Raw genomic sequence first — 16390 nt, forward strand, 5'->3', positions numbered from 1 at the left:
TGGCTGAAGCCAGCAAGAACAGGACTGATGGCTTGAGACAAGGCTTATGGAATGAGGCAAGGCTGATGGCTTATGAAAATGCTGATGGCATGCAACAAGGCTGAAGCAGAGCTGAAGACAGCAGGTGAAGACTGAAGGAAAGCTGAGATGGAACCAGGCAGAAGCCAAAGACAGGAACCAGGCTGCAGAGCTTGAGCAAGACAGAAACCAAAAGACCTTCTTGCTGAAGCAACAAAACCAATTTCAGGCAGACTAAGTAGTCTTGAGGTGTGACATCATCATTGGGGCGGGTACCCGATGCTCCCACCAAGGTGTGCCAAATTATGCGCACCGAATTGCACGCACGCTGTAAACGTCTCTTCACTGGTTTCTAGTATCACATGCATCAGAGCCTCCAATGGCAGCTCCCTGCCACATGGTGACAGGGAGCCGCCATTGGAGGAATCTGGGAAAGCAGCTGGATTCAAAAATCATGAATTGCTCAGTGATATTTATGTTAAACTGACATTCATTTTTGGTAAGGTTTCATTTCAGCTTCTGGCCTGTTTGGCATTCTGAGTATTGTACGTGGTCATGAAAATATTTGGACTTTGTGCTCATGGAAAAAATACATTTAACTTCTTTCTGCATTCATCTATGATGACAAATATATACCAGTTATCACCAATAGAATCCATTGTATGAGTATGCATAAATCTATATGTGTTAACTCTAATGGGCTTTGCTTGGTTCCTTGGAAATTACTTTAAATTGTTTTCTTATATGTTTACCTTTGTTGCAATCTTCATATATATCTAGAATTCCTGTCTTCAAGTGATATATAACGACCTGATATGGTATTTAACCTTGAAGGTCGGTATAGAAAAATGTTAAATAAATAAATAAATAAATATATCTAGAACTCCTGCCTTCAAGTGAATGCCTTTGATTTTCCTACTCTTGCTCATAGATTTCAGTGTCATAGTTTAAATGTGAAAGGCATTATTACTTGTGCAACACATGTATGACCACTACCTTGAGGTTCATCTGATAAAAGCAATTTTCTGATACAGTGAACAAAAGTTCCTTGCCATTTTTGACTTTGCGACTGACTTTGCATTTTGTAATTCAGAAACTGATATGAGATTGTCATTTAATTCAGGTACATATAGTTCATTTTCACCTATCAGACTTTCATACTCAATGTCTCTATTTGGCTGAGAATGTTCTACTCTCAGTGCACAATTAAACTGTGGAATTTGTTGCCAGAGGTTGTAATGAAAACAATTCGGGTAGCTAGTTTTTTAAAGGGTTTGGACAAGTTCCTGGTGGAAAAGTTAATAAACCATTATTAGCTGTGTAGACTTGGGAAAGCCACTGCTTAACCCTGTTTATGATTGAGCAAGAAGGATTACATTTATTTTTGGGGATCCTGCCAGGTAACTGTGATCTGGATTGACCATTATTGGAGACAGAGTGCTGGGCTTGATGAGACTTTGGTTTGATGAAGTAATGACATTTATTATGTTATAAACTGAATATTTGTTACTCCCTCTGCTTCCTTGGACATGCCATCTGCCATTGTTACAGATCTGTCCTGTACTGCAGTGTAATTATTGTTACGTGTGTCGTCCATGGCAGACCCGCGGCGCGGCCCTCTCACCTTCTTACACAGACTCCAGCTCCTGATTCCTCTTCGCTGGCAGCGGTGGGCCGCCGGTACCGACCTCGGGACGCCCCCGGTGCCTCCGGCTCTGCCATGGTCCCCAGTGTTGCAGGTCAAGATGCCATTGCTCATCGGGCTTCTCCGCATGGCCCTCAGAGAGATGCCACTACCCGCGCCGTGCCCCTCCCTAGGCGCGCGCGCATCACTGATCCTTTTGAAGGGCCCGTGGCAGGAACCTGGCCGCAGCCCCGGATGATGATGTCAAAACCTTCAGTGCATTTAAGCTCAGGCCTCGCTCCATAGTGTTGCCTTTGCAACAGGTCTCCTCACTACTCGAGTACTCATTGTTGCTAGAGAGCCCTCTCTACTCTTTGTTCCAGTCCTTCGTTGTTCCCAGTTCCTGTCTTCCTTGTTCCTGCCCTGTCTATTTTTTGGACTGACTCTACGGATATCGACTTTGCTTTGCCTGACTACGCTTTAGCCTATCTCCAGACCCGGACCTGCGCTACACCTGAATACACTATTGCCTATCTCCAGACCCAGACCTCCGTTACGCCTGACTACGCTATTGTTAGGAACGTGGACCCTTGAGTCGGCTGGGACGGATGGTGATGCACTGTGGGATCTCACAGTGGACGTCGCCACCGGAAGGCGGCGCTGAAGAGGAATTTTTGCATTCCTGACTGCTTTCCCAGCTTCTCTTAGTTTTTCCATATGTTGTTGTCTGTCTTCTATTTTCTGTGATCTCTTGAACCTTTTCTCCTTTATTTTTCAGCTACTTCTTTAGAACCCCATAGCAGCCTCTTTTTCTTCTTTCTTTTATTTACTTTCCTAACAAAAAGGATTGTTGGCCTTATAATATCTCCTTTTAATTTTTCCCATTGTCCTTATACTTCTCCCTTGATTTTCCCAACCAGCTAATGACTTTTTGAAGTACTCCCCGATTTTAAGAAAGTTAGTTTTCCTGAAGTATAGAGCCCTTGCCTTTGAATGATCCTTCATCTCTTGTGCTCTATTACTGAAGATCCTAGATGATCCTTAACTACAACATCAGAGATATTCTCCCTGTTAGTAAGCACTAGATCCAGTACTGCCCCTTCGTGTTTGGGTTGTATTACCAGTGGAAGGGTCTGAGACAGGACCACATAAAACGAAAGCAAATAAGATTGGAAGTGAGATAAAAATCAATTTCAGAACAGTGTGTTCATGAGTAGCTAACTAAACTTATAGATAAGGTGATGGGGACAGATGGGATACAGCTGAGGGTATTGAGGGAACTCTGTTGGCTATCCTTTTAATGATTCTTTAGAGTCGGGTGTAGTTCTGGGGGCCTGGAGAGGGGTAAATGTGGTTCCTATTTATAAAAGTGGAAGTAGGAGGAGGCTGGGGACTATAGGCCGGATAGTCTGACCTCTGTGGTGAGCAAATTAGTGGAATCGCTTCTAAAACAGAGAATAGTGCAGCTTCTGAAATCCAGTGGATTACATGATCTGAAGCAGCATGGTTTTACTAGAGGTACATTTTGTCATTTGAATCTGATCAATTTATTTGATTAGGTGACCAGAGAGTTGAATCAAAGAATAGCACTACATGCAGTGTACTTGGATTTCAATAAGGCCTTTGACACAGTTCTGCATAGGAGATTTACAAATAAATTGGGCACCCTTGGTATGGAACCTAGAGTGACTAACTGGGTTAGAAATTGGCTGTGGAAGGTGACAAAATGTAGTGAAAATGGAGTTTACTCTGAGGAGGAGGCTGTTGCTAGTGCTGTGCCTCAGGGTTCATTGCTGGGACCAGTTCTTTTCAACACTTTCATGAGCACCATTGTAGAAGGATTATCAGGAACGGTTTGTCTTTTTGTCAATGATATCAATATTTGCAATAGGGTAAACAGCCAGGAACATATGGAAAATATGATGAGGGATCTAACAAAGCTTAGGGAATGGTCCAGGGTCTGGCAACTAGAATTAATGCAAAAATCCAAGCAAGATCTGATGATCTTAAAACGGCCAAACAGGTGGATAAAGTGACAGCAAAAGACAGAAAGATACCTGGCTGCACTGGGAGAGGAATGTTCAGCAGAAAAATGGAGACAATATTTCCCCTGTATAGGTCATTGGTGGCACTTCAATGGAATACTGTGTATAATTCTGGAGTCTGCAATTTCAAAAGGATATAAACCGGTTGGAATCATTCCAGAAGATAGCTACTAAAATGATCATTGGTTTTCTAGTTAAAGTATATGGGAATAGACTTAAATATCTAAACATGTGGAGGAAAGGTTTCCATGCACAGGAGATGGGCCTCTTTCAACAGAAAGGAGGATCTAGAACAATGGGTCATGGGATGAGGGTGAAAGGGGATAGGAGTAACCTTAGGAAATATTTCTTTACAGAGAGAGTAGTGGATGCATGGAAAGGCCTCCCAGTGCAGGTGGTAGAGATAAAAATGGTATCTGAATTCAAGAAAGCATGGGGTGAATACAGGGGATCTAGGAGGCAGTGATGAGATCTGTAAGGCTAGATAAATTGGATGGATGAGCAGACTAGATGGACCATATGGTCTTTCTCTGCCATCATGCTTCTATGTTCTTTGATCTGTATGTTTGTTTTTTTGTTTTTTCACATGGAATACATATTGCTTCTTGGTGAATCCAGTGATGTTCTTGTCATTAGATGAGTCTTTGGCTACTTTGCTCTCTGAATATTGTTTCTCTAATCCCTTTCATTGCTTGAAAAATATTTAGTGCCTGAGGATTTTTATTTCTCTTGGGTCCAAAATAGTAATCCCTTGAAAAATATCCATATTCCTTGCAGTGATAGCATTTTATTTTCTGTCATTTTCTCTGAAGTTTCTCCAAATTCTGCATGCACTATATGCTAATTCAGTACCTGTAAATCCTTTTTCTGACATTATTCTTCTTATGGAAGTGCATGACAGACTATTCTGAAGTTATTTCAGACATATTGTGCACCTGAAAACTTCTGTTCTCTCCTTAATATGCTTGGGGGAGTCCTTAGATTGGTATCATAGAATTTGGAGTTTAGCTAATGATTTCACACGCTGCATTTATTAGGGGTGTGCATTCGTTTCCAACATTTGGTAATCTGCAACGTATAGGGCCATATTCATTGTATTCATGGAGAAGCGAAACGTATCGCGATTCCCCACGAATACAATGAATCTTCACCAAATTATTCGGCCGTCTAAAGGAGCAAATTTAAACAAAACCCCCACCCTCCTGACCCCCCAAGACTTACCAAAACTCCCTGGTGGTCCAGCGGGGTGTCCGGGAGCCATCTCCTGCACTCACGCCGTCGGCTGCTGGTATTCAAAATGGAGCCGATAGCCTTTGACCTTACTATGTCACAGGGGCTACCAGTGCAATTAGTCGGCCCCTGTCACATGGTAGGAGCAATGGGTCAGGAGGGTCCCCCAAGACTTGCCAAAAGTCCCTGGTGGTCCAGCGGGGGTCTGGGAGTGATCTCCTGCACTCGGGCCTTCGGCTGCCAGTAATCAAAATGGTGCCGATAGCCTTTGATCTTACTATGTCACAGGGGCTACCGGTGCTATTGGTCGGCCCCTGTGACATAGTGAGGGCAAAGGCTATCGGCGCCATTTTGAAACCGGCAGCCGAGGGTGTGAGTGCAGGGGATGGCTCCCGGACCCCCCCCACCCCCGCTGGACCACCAGGGAGTTTTGGTAAGTCTTGGGGGGGTCAGGATGGTGGGGGGTTGTAGTTAATTCAATTTTAGCTGGGAAACGAATAAGAATGAATGCATGAACGTATCGGGGACCCCCCTTGCCGAATGCAACGTATCTGCCCCCCGACGAATATGAATACCGAATGCAACGTATGCCGTCCCTCTGCACATCCCTAGCATTTATGTAATAGCAGATCCCTTTTCTCCCACGTCATATTTCATGTTTAAGGTACATTTTTTTTTTAGGATATATCCTCTGTTCCAATCATTGCCAGATGCCTTTTGCCATACTCTTGTTAATAATATAACATGTATGTGAAATGCTTAATGTCATACAATCATATTCATGGCATACCCATCATTTTTCTTCCATGCATTTTCTTTACTTCCTGTGTAGCTATTATATCAGGTGGATCGGATTCTATGACTATCTAAAATCTGTTAGTAGTTTTTAGAAATTTGAATAGTTGCTGCAATTCAGCATTTCAATATGTTGTATCATTTTCAGAGATTTTTTTAGTTACTTTCACTTTCAATTTGTTCACAGAAAATCTTTTCTTGGCAGGCTAATCATTAACAGATTATCTCTGCAGTTCACAAAAAAAAATCATTTGTATGAGTTTCTCGCTGACATACAATGTGCTCTAATCCTCATAATATTTTAACTCAGTGGTTCCCAACCCTGTCCTGGGGACCCCCCAGCCAGTCGGGTTTTCAGGAAATCCACAATGATATGCATGAGAGAAAATTTGCATGTGAGGAGCATGCAAATTTTCTCTCATGCATATCATTGTGGATTTCCTAAAAACCCGACTGGCTGGGGGATCCCCAGGACAGGATTGGACACCACTGCTTTAACTGAACTGGTCTGTTTCCCCATTGGAAATAAAAAGAAGAGATTTTAAGTGTTGGGGAATCAAATAAGAGCAAGGGATGAAGGGATACTTTGCTATTTGTGTGACAGATTTGAATGAAATTAGATGAATGATTCAAAGGTTATTGCAGGGAACTTCCTTGTGAGGTTTGGGGTGTAGGAAGGTCAGTCAAATATACATGATGCTCTATGGTCAAGTTTCCTTGTACAAAACTAGGTTATAAGCACGCATTAACCCCAAATATCATTTTCTTCCTGCCAAAGTAGTGAATTAAAAAATCGGTCCTACCAGCAATAGGGGATGCCAACCACTCACTATATGCTGCATTGCACTACAATAGCTTTCTGCAGTAGTGGATGTAAGACTTGTGTAGCAATGGGAACTATCTTGGAGAAATATGCATTTCATGGTTCCATTTTATCTTAATTAGAAAATGTCCGAATAGAAATATAGTGCATTGCAATCCTTTTACCTTTTATTGTTGGAATGAAAGAGATTTAAAGGGCCATTTTCAAAAGCCATTTTGCCATGTAAATGGCTGTTTCTGTGGGTTAAAGGACTTTTTGAGACTGTTGTACCACGACACGCTCACTTTTGCCCACAGTTTTTGCGGAGGCATTCCTGGGATAGGATTAGGCCAGGGGAGACAGAATCCTGCATTTTCAAAATGATGCACGTTGTTTTTTCAGGGAGAAAGTATCTACAGGGGGAAAAAAAAAAAGCTGCAGCAAATCTTTGTGGCTAGATTTTCCTCCGGCTGTTTTCAAAGGCAAAGTATGCGTTAGGCTTCCCCTTTGAAAACTGGGGAAAAGCCCGTAGATAAAAGTACCCGCAGGCTTTCTGTAAAAGCACAGGGTTTTGAAAATTGTTTCCATTAGAGGGTCTTTCTGTCCTTGTAAAGCACCTATAATGCTATCCCTTACTACTGTATCAAATAATGAAGAAAGGTGTTTTTCCCTCCCCCCCTCCCCTCAATTTGCTTTCTGACCTAGGACCACCGTCTGCCCCTCGGAATGCCATCTCCAACATCAACGAGACGAGCGTCTTTCTCGAATGGACCTCCCCAGCTGACACCGGTGGAAGGAAAGATGTATCGTACAATATCGTGTGCAAGAAGTGCAACTCCCACTCCAGCCTGTGTGAGGAATGTGGCGGTCACGTTAGGTACCTTCCCCAGCAAAACAGCCTGAGAAACACCTCTGTGATGGTGGTGGACCTGCTGGCACACACGAACTATACTTTTGAGATTGAAGCAGAGAATGGAGTCTCCGAGCCGAGCGCAGGTGCCAGACAATATGTGTCTGTAAATGTAACCACCAACCAAGCAGGTAAGGGCAAGATCAATAGCTTCCATTGTTTCCACTTAATTGGTATTTGAAAGTCTTTTTTTTCCCCCTTATTTTAAATATTGCACACGTCAACAAAATGATGCCAAGCACTTACCACTTGAGCAGAGTATGTTATTAAAATCACAACACTAAGAATTCACAGGGAGCCTGTGTGCTACATTAGCCTGATCTGTAAAGCATCAAGTGCTTTTAGAGATTCCTGTACAACTTGGGCTGCTTATGAATATTGTAATTATTTTGACCTTTGTTTTAATTAATATTAAATTGAGGGAGTATCGTTCTGTTTGTCTTATTATTGCAGACTGGTATTAGCACGCACATGAGCTGTGGGATTTGGGGGCAATGCAGTGTGCTCTGGGAAAAGTTGTGCTCGGTAGAGCCGAGACGACCGGTTCAGATTCAATCCAGGCTCTCAGCGGGGGTTTGATTTGTCCTAGAATAATTAAGTGCTGTGCAGTCTGAGTATCATTGCCTAGAAGACTTGCTAATTTCAGCCCTATCAGAAATGCATCCCCAGAAAGACCCTGGCCAGCAGAAGGTTTAGCTGCAGAGCACGTATCTGGTTTGAACATTTCTTTCTTTCTTACATAACTTGTTTCATGTTTGTACATTTTGTACAGCTGGCCATGCTAGTTTTATTCATTGTTGACTGGCAAATGGTACCAAATGATTCTCTCTTGCTGCCTTTTTGCTCTATTGTAATGAAGTTATGGGAGTCAATCTGACTGTATATAGTTTGTGGCTACTTACTTGAGGACTTGACACCAAGTTTCAAAGGGAACTTATGTGCCTACTTTCCCTTTGAAACTCGCCAGCGATGTGGAGCACCCATAGACTTTTGCAGCTGCTTTTGAGTTCTTTCTCAATCCGGTTGAAAGTGCATTCTGAGAATCTTTCTGCCAGATGTGTGCTGAGGAACACTGTGCACACTTCTAGGCGGCCTGGGAGAGGGTGATTTTCAGACAGCCAGTTTTCATGGGTAAATCATTATTTAGCCTTCTAAGTGACTTTGAAAATTGTCCTCTCCAATTGCATCTATCTCAGTATGCTGCTTATAGATATATAGATTGGATCACCTTTCAGGAGAGGAAATCTGTTTCCTGCTATTAAGTCTGATTGGTTTTTTGTTTGTTTTTTTTTTGCAGTTTCCCAGATTTGGGTAGAGAGAGGTTATATTTTTTAATCAAAGATTAGGCACTGCATCAAAGCCAGGGCCCTTCCAGTTAGGGGAGTCTTCTTAACCTGGTTTTCAGTTCTTCTATTATTTCAAGACATTCCATTATTTGGGTGTTTAACATTTCCATGTTCTTCTGTGTACTGGGTAGGCATTCTTCTTCTTCTCTTTTGTGTTCTACAGTAGAATTGGGCAATTCCGGTCTTCATAGGTCAAAAATCGGTCTGGTTCTTAGACTAACCCTAATGAATATGCATGAAATGGATTTGCAGACACCTGAGGCAGTGCAAATGCATATCGCTCAGGCATATTCATTAGGTTTATCCTGAAAACCCAACCAGTTTCGGGTCCTCAAGAACTGGAATTGCCCACACTTGTTCATATATATTCCTCCAGCTTTGTTTGCTGGTGTTTTAACCGCCCACACACGTCTCAATATCCTATAAAGTTGCATTAGGCTCACTCTAAACTTTTTATTTGATGTTTCTCATTTTAGTTATCCTCCTATTTATGTGGTTGTTATTCTGCTGGTGCGATTTTCAGTTTACTGGAGCATTTGAATTTGAGATCTTCCTCTGTTAGTACAGCATGCTGTAGTTTGATGTTTTGGATTGTTCTTAGAATGTTTGGTGTTCTCGAATGTGCGAGCTGTTTGTTTGCTAGAGATACCTCTGCATGCAGTGCTTTGTTTTTACCTCAATATGGTGTATCTGAAGAGGAGATGTCTTTTTTTTCTTGCAGCCTTGCATTCTTAGTGGTAAAGTTTTCTGAGTAATAATTTTCACTGCACAATGTTGTATGTGATTTACTTCTGCAATATCAAGAGATGTTTCTTTCATGCAGTTTACAGACTCATTGATTTTACTGACCATAGTTTTTATTCTGCTTGTCAGGTTCATCTTCGATAGGCTTTCCCTCTTCTGGACTCCATCACAATTATCCTACAAACCAAAAATCCAGTAGCTTATCTGTTATTTCTTATGTCTCAAGGTCCCTAATTTGCTTTTATTCTTTCCTCTGCTCTGTGGCATATCTTGGAATGAACACTTATCATTGACTGGTATATCACTAATGGTCACAACCTCAGGTATCTTTTCTAGTTGCTCTGGTTGCTCCTGTACATGACTTCTGCTGTACCTCTGCAGCTGTCCTCTTTCTCTATTTCTCATTATGCAATATCACTTAGTTATTTGAAGATATTATTGCTTATCTAGTTGTTTTTTTATTTGTCCAATTAAAGTTATAAAATAAGTATCAGGTTTTTTTTTTAAGCTTTTGCCCTAATACTATTACTTTATCTTCCATTTTTTGTCAGGCCCTCTTTGTGTGTCTTCTGGATTTAAGTACTGGGTTTATTGCATTGAAGTAGCAGTACATTATCTCCTTTTCATCTTCAGGGACCATGTGACCACATTCAGCTCTTTAAATTCTTGCATTAACTGGTATGGCCATTCCTGCTTTCATGACCGGGTTCATCATAGTCTATAACTATGGCTGGGTTGTCACCTTCACCAGAAGATTCTGCACTATTTCTCTCATCATCATTACCCTAGTACTGAGGGTAAGAATGGATATCTTTTTCCCATGGGTGTTGTGCATCCATATGAAATCACGAGTCTGCTATAGATTAACATGCCTACCCCTTTGGAAGTTTTCATCACCATGGAAGGTACCAGATTCAGCTGTATGAAGTGAACTCAACTTCGAAAACATATGTCTCAATAAACTGGTTAGTTTATAAATTGCCACCAGTCTCAGAGTTTGCGCGAATGAGCTTTTACCTAGATTTAGGTGATTCCCTGTACTACTCTTCTAGTATATAGCTGGGACAAGCAACTGCAGAAAAAGTCAGATAAAATTATTTGTGTGTTGAGGTTTGCTGGCCAGATCATATCTGGGCCAACTGAGAGGATTGATTTAGTCCCTCCTGACACCTCTGTTACCTAACTATTTATCTTGATAAAGGCCATGGCCCACACTTCTAGATGCTACGCCATCCAAACTATCAGAAGCCTGCTGTAAATGTATTCCAACTGTATAGCCATCTAAAGTGATCATGGTCTATTTATTAAATTTATTGTAATCCAACTTAAAGCCATCCATGGTAAAAAGAGGAATATCAAATGTCTATAAATAAATAAATTTGTATTTTAGTATCTTTTGCTTCTGAGATTTGGTCTAGACATTGGAAAACAAGGTCACGAGAAGGTACTCAGCACAATTTGGCTAGAGAACTTGACTTCATTGAGCTATTCTAAGTTCCGCAGATCTGAGAAGAACATGTCGTGTAACCATTTTCTGATTGGCCTGTAAGACTATGAGCTTATAATTAAACTGAAGCTGCAATAAGGTTGAATTTGTTATGTTATGTAGTACTGAAATTACTGAAAAAGTAAGGCCAGATATACTGCAAATATAACTAAGAAGAGTAGAATGAGAAAATATATACAATACACAAGGCACGACATTATCCTCAGGTAATGTTTGACAGACATTTCACATTTTCCAAGATCCACTGGGGCAATCCATCATATTTTCTCCAGCAGATCTGAGGAAAATCCTAAGTGAATCTGAAATGTCAAAAGTGCATCTGAACATTGTGCTTAAGATTGTTGGAAAATCAATAGCAGGTGTTCTGATCTGACAAAGTCCAGCAGGTCTTTCAAATATCCAAAGCAAGTTTTTGGAACACGATCAATAATTTTTAAGTCTCAAAAACAAAAAAAAAAAGATTCAGAAAGCCAATTTGAGGGAATCTTCACATTTGTTCCTGTTTTGGTCAGACTGTCCAGAAAATCTCTTTTTAAAATATTCATCAATCTCTACTTGTCAAGTAAGATGTAATCAATGGGGATCATTTCCAAAGTTATTTACATGCATAAGATCTGGTTATATGCATGTAAATAACTGACCCTGGTTCGCTGCTTGCAAAAATATGTACATAACCTGGTTTCATGTGAAATTATACACACACTGAGGAGAGGTCTTCCAGGGACAGGGGAAGGGGGAGGAGTTAGGGTGGAGTTAGCACGTACATGCTTACTTATTTTATTTTTAAAAGTGTATACACAAGTGTACATACATAACTAATGCCCTCCAAAGAGGATGTGTAACTATACACAAGTGATTGTGCCTACAGGGCCAATTACCCCATTATTTTCAAAACAAATTTATGCACATAGAATTGTTCTGAAAATACTTTGTAAAGTCAGCGTGTACAATGGACATGCAGATTCTACCACTATGAGGGTATTTGAAAATTACTGTAGCCTCAATAAATTCTGGGACATGACCCAGGGGAGAGACCTAATTATATTCTTGCTTATGTTATCAGTAGGGATCAAAAAAGTTCCCTAGAACTTAGTCACCAGAGACAAATATGCACTTGTCATGTACTTCCACTTTCCCTCCGCCCAATAATTTGTTTTGGGGTGTGGTGGCATGCGAGTGCATTTCTCCCCAATTGAGTGCATACCCCTCACCCCACCTTCGTGCAGCTCTCTCACTTTCCTCCTTTTTATGCCTTATCTCTCTTTTCCAGTACCCCTCTTCACTGCAGTGGAATCTAGTCCAGTAGCCCTGTTCCCATCTCCAAAACCCCAGCTCCACTCAAATATAGAAAAAAGGACCCACACTTCCACAGCTTATGGGGCAATGGAAAGCCTCGAGACAGTGGGTACCATTTTGAATGTTTTCAGAAAACCTTTATCCAGTGCAGAAAGGTTTACCATAACAAGAATTATTGTGTAAACTTAGGAGGTGGAAGAAGAAGAATATTCTGTGAACACAAACCACTGCCAAATGTACACAATAAAACCCATTACTAGGTGGCATTTGGCATTGATTCCTAGGTTCATGCAATTTGTACATGTTGGTGTGTATATTTAGGGTAGAATATTAACCTGTAAAGGGGGTACACTAAAGTTAAAAATATACAGAAGACTTACCTGATCCTGAAGGTCAACATTAACATCCAGAGGGCTCCAGAGTTTGTTGAAGCCATTGGTGAATGTGTCAGAGGTGGCGATGGCAGCAGGACAAGGGTTGAAAACAGTGCTCTGCCATGCTGTGAGGGACTACCGAAGGCTAAGGGCCAGAGACAGAGATGTAGAAAAGAAGAAAACTGTGAAAATAAAAAAAAAGAAGAGAAAACCAAGATCAGGGAAGGAAACTAATAAAAATAAAAATCAGCAACCACAAGTAAAACAGTAACAGTGATGGTGAAGAACACACACCCCAAAAGTAAGAAGTCATTGCAGAGAGAAATAGGAAATAATAAGAAAAAGCTTCTAGAAGAGAAAGTACACCCCAAACACCAAAAGAAGAGGGAAAAGGCCATGATAACCAATATAACCAGGCCCTGGAAACACCACTATCAATACAAAGAGAGAGAGCGGATGAGTTGGAAGAGAAAACAACGGAACAAGATGTCTCGCTGCTCTGTAAGTGCAGAGGAAGAGTGTTGAGGCCAAAAAAATAATAATAATGGAACCGCAGCAATGAGAGTGAAGCCTTGAATCTCTGCCAAACTGGAGCACAGTCGCAATAAAGGAAGATGAAAGAGGAGCTTGAATAAAAGTAAAGAAGAGTGCCGTGTCGACCCGGATGTGTCTCACAAACAAAGAAGAAAGAGACCCACTTTGTAGAAGTTGGAACAAGAAGGAAGGAGTGTTACCGAGACTTGAGACATGACATTGCGACTCAGTCACTGTGCCCTGCCACTTAAGGGAGTCGGCAAAGAAAAAGAAACCGCATCATCAAGAGAAGGCCCAAGTTGCAGGGAAGAGAGATGCTGGAATATTTGAGAAGAGGGTCTGACAGGAACCACAGGAGTCAGATCTCCACTGTTGCTCTCTTCTAACAAAGGATCACTGTTGTAATGAAGGAAAGTGAGCCTTGATACAGAGGGAGGAGAAAGAGAAGTCAATGAAGAAAGAGAGAAAACAATGAAGAAAGAGAGAAGTCAATGAAGTCAATGAAGAAAGAGAGAATTAAGCTGACCAGCAGAGGTCAGCAGTAACAAGGAACATTACCCATACTGGGGTATCCTCTCCCAGCTACAGAACCAAAAGATAAAGAAATAAAGAGAAGTCTATCCCTGCTGCTACCACTACTGATGCAGACACCTCTAGTAAGTGCCTTGAGGCTACTTTCATTTTTTGTTTAATTTTAAATGTAGAATGGAGGCTCAGGGGAAGCTCTGTAGGGAATAAAATAATGTTCAGGCCAGTTATAAAAAGATCAGTGATGACATTATCAACCTCCCTCAATTTCAAAACGAGGGGGAGGGGGGGGTTACCAATTTAGACAAAAATAAAATAAATTAGGCAAAATTAAAATAAAAATTGTAGTGTCCATGATAGTGATGGTTAGTAATGTGTGCAACACCAACAGAGAAGCTCCAAAGTAATTTTTTAACACCACACTGACAATAGTCATTTTTAGGTACAAAGATCAGCACTGAGAAGAAAACCTTAAGTAGGGAACTTTAAAGGAAAATATGAAGAAAACTGACAAGCAAAAACTAGTGCTTTGAGACTATCACAATTTAGACTAAAAAAATATATAAGCATTCATTTAACACTTGGGAGCATATAAAAAGATTTTGAAAGACAAAAATTAAATAACGTACGGAAACAATTATTTTTTAGTAAAAGTTAGGTTTTAGAGAACCAAGAGAAAAGAAAAACCAGCATTAAAAGAACTGTAGGTTTAGACCAAACACCCCTAGCACTAACAAAAGGCAGATTCATCATCATCATCAGCATAGCATCAAATCCATATCCAAGTGTGTAAAAGACAGTGTATTTAAGGACGTGTCATTGGCTTCCCTACATACTAGCGAAGAGGCCAGCATAGGAGCACTGAAATAGGTTAAAACAGTAAGACAGAATTTAAAATTAATAAGAAATTAAAAGTCATCAAAGTGACCTAAAATAGGTAATAATCAAAGCATTCAGAAAAAAATAAAAAGGAGTTAAATAAACAATATCAATACAAAAAAAAATACATAGACCTTAGAACTAATTGTCCAGATGACATCAACAAGAGCATAGATAACCCAGCTTTGATACCAAGTGACAGTTACCGGCTTTATCAAAATGCACTAAATATCGCATGTGATAGGAAAAGGGGTGTGTTTTATGGTAATAGGCAGTTTACCATGCAAATACCTAACTTTTTTGCAATAAGTGCCAGAATTGTTGTATTTCCTACATACAATCACTGGGAGGGGACCATTTTTAGTAGTTTTAAGCTCCTGGAGAGCCAGCCTAGATGTTAGAGCCCTTCTACAGCCACAGGAGGAGAGAGAGAGAGAAAGACTAGCCATAATGCCCTCCTCCTACGGGGGTATTTATATCTCTATAGGAGGCCCACCTAGTAACTCGAAGTGAGGTTTAGGTATTAGTGTAGGGGTTAGGGGCTACTTTGACATTCAAAGTGAGATGTACGAACAGAACAGTGCTTTCTTGTGAAGATTTGATGAACTTCGGCGTGAGGAAACTCACCCAAAGATGAGATTTGTGCAGTGTTCTCTCAACCTAGCTTGATGGACTGTCTACCTGGGTAACATCAAGCTAGGTTGAGAGAACATTGCACAAATTAACTTAATACGATTTTCTTACTATGTAAATCAAGTTTGTGTTAGTTTATTTATTTATTTATTTATTTTATTTAACATGTTTTGTATACCGTCATTCGGTTTTGCCATCATAACGGTTTACAGCATCGTGAAACAAGGTTAGTTAAACATCATCCTAGCAAATTGTCATGCAGTAGAGATGTGGCTTTTGGGATTTGAGTGTTAGTTGATTACATATAAAATTGTTGTTACATATAAAAAAATTCTGACATACAGCAAACGTTTTTACATATAAAATATTTTTACAAATAAGAGTGGGGTTAATAGGTGAGGAAGAAAGGAATGTGTCTAGGTTGGCTGAGTTATCCATTTGGGTCAGTAACTGCAGGGGTTTACAAGTTGAAGGTATACTTAGGAGGTATACTTAGGAGCGATGTAGCATTCTTCATGGTGTTGGGTTGTGTGGGTCCTTGGTAGACTGGTTGATTGAGTGAGTTTGAGTAGGCTCTGGTGAACAACCAGGTTTTCAATTCTTTTTTGAAAGTTTTAATGTTTGGTTGAGTTCTTATTTCAGTTGGTATTGAGTTCCATAGTGTGGGGCTGGCGATGGATATGACTCTCTCACAGGTTGTATTCAGTTGTGTGGTTCTGGCGTGGGGTATTTTGAGGTGTCCTTTATTCGCTGAGCGTAGGTTCCGTTTTGGATTATGGATTATGATGGATTTGCTTAGCCAATTGTTTTGTTGTCCTATATTTATGCAGGATTGTAAGTACTTTGTATTCTATTCGGTATTTTATTGGTAGCCAGTGTAATGAAATGAGGGTTGGTGTGATGTGCTCGTGTTTTTTTGATCCAGTCAGAATTCTGGCGGCTGTGTTCTGTAGGATTTGTAGAGGATGGATGGTGGCAAATGGTAAGCCAAGGAGTAGGGCGTTGCAGTAGTCCAGGTTGGAGAAGATGAGTAGTTGCAGTACTGTTCTGAAGTCATTTTGTGCAAGGAAAGGTTTAAGCCGTCTGGAGTGTCAGAAGTTTGTGATATCCTTCCTTTATCTTGTT

General features: G+C 40.6%; 1 protein-coding gene across 1 annotated transcript in view; it reads left to right on the forward strand.

Moving 5' to 3' along the window:
• EPHA5 (EPH receptor A5) overlaps positions 1-16390 on the forward strand; it is a 744210-nt gene that overhangs the window by 388315 nt on the left and 339505 nt on the right. The window contains exon 5 of the mRNA XM_029600878.1: positions 7220-7555. Coding sequence (XP_029456738.1) covers positions 7220-7555 — 336 coding nt within the window. The remainder of the gene's footprint in view (positions 1-7219; positions 7556-16390) is intronic.

The sequence above is a fragment of the Rhinatrema bivittatum genome, chromosome 1, assembly GCF_901001135.1.
Source record: "Rhinatrema bivittatum chromosome 1, aRhiBiv1.1, whole genome shotgun sequence".
Taxonomy (NCBI): Eukaryota; Metazoa; Chordata; class Amphibia; order Gymnophiona; family Rhinatrematidae; genus Rhinatrema; species Rhinatrema bivittatum.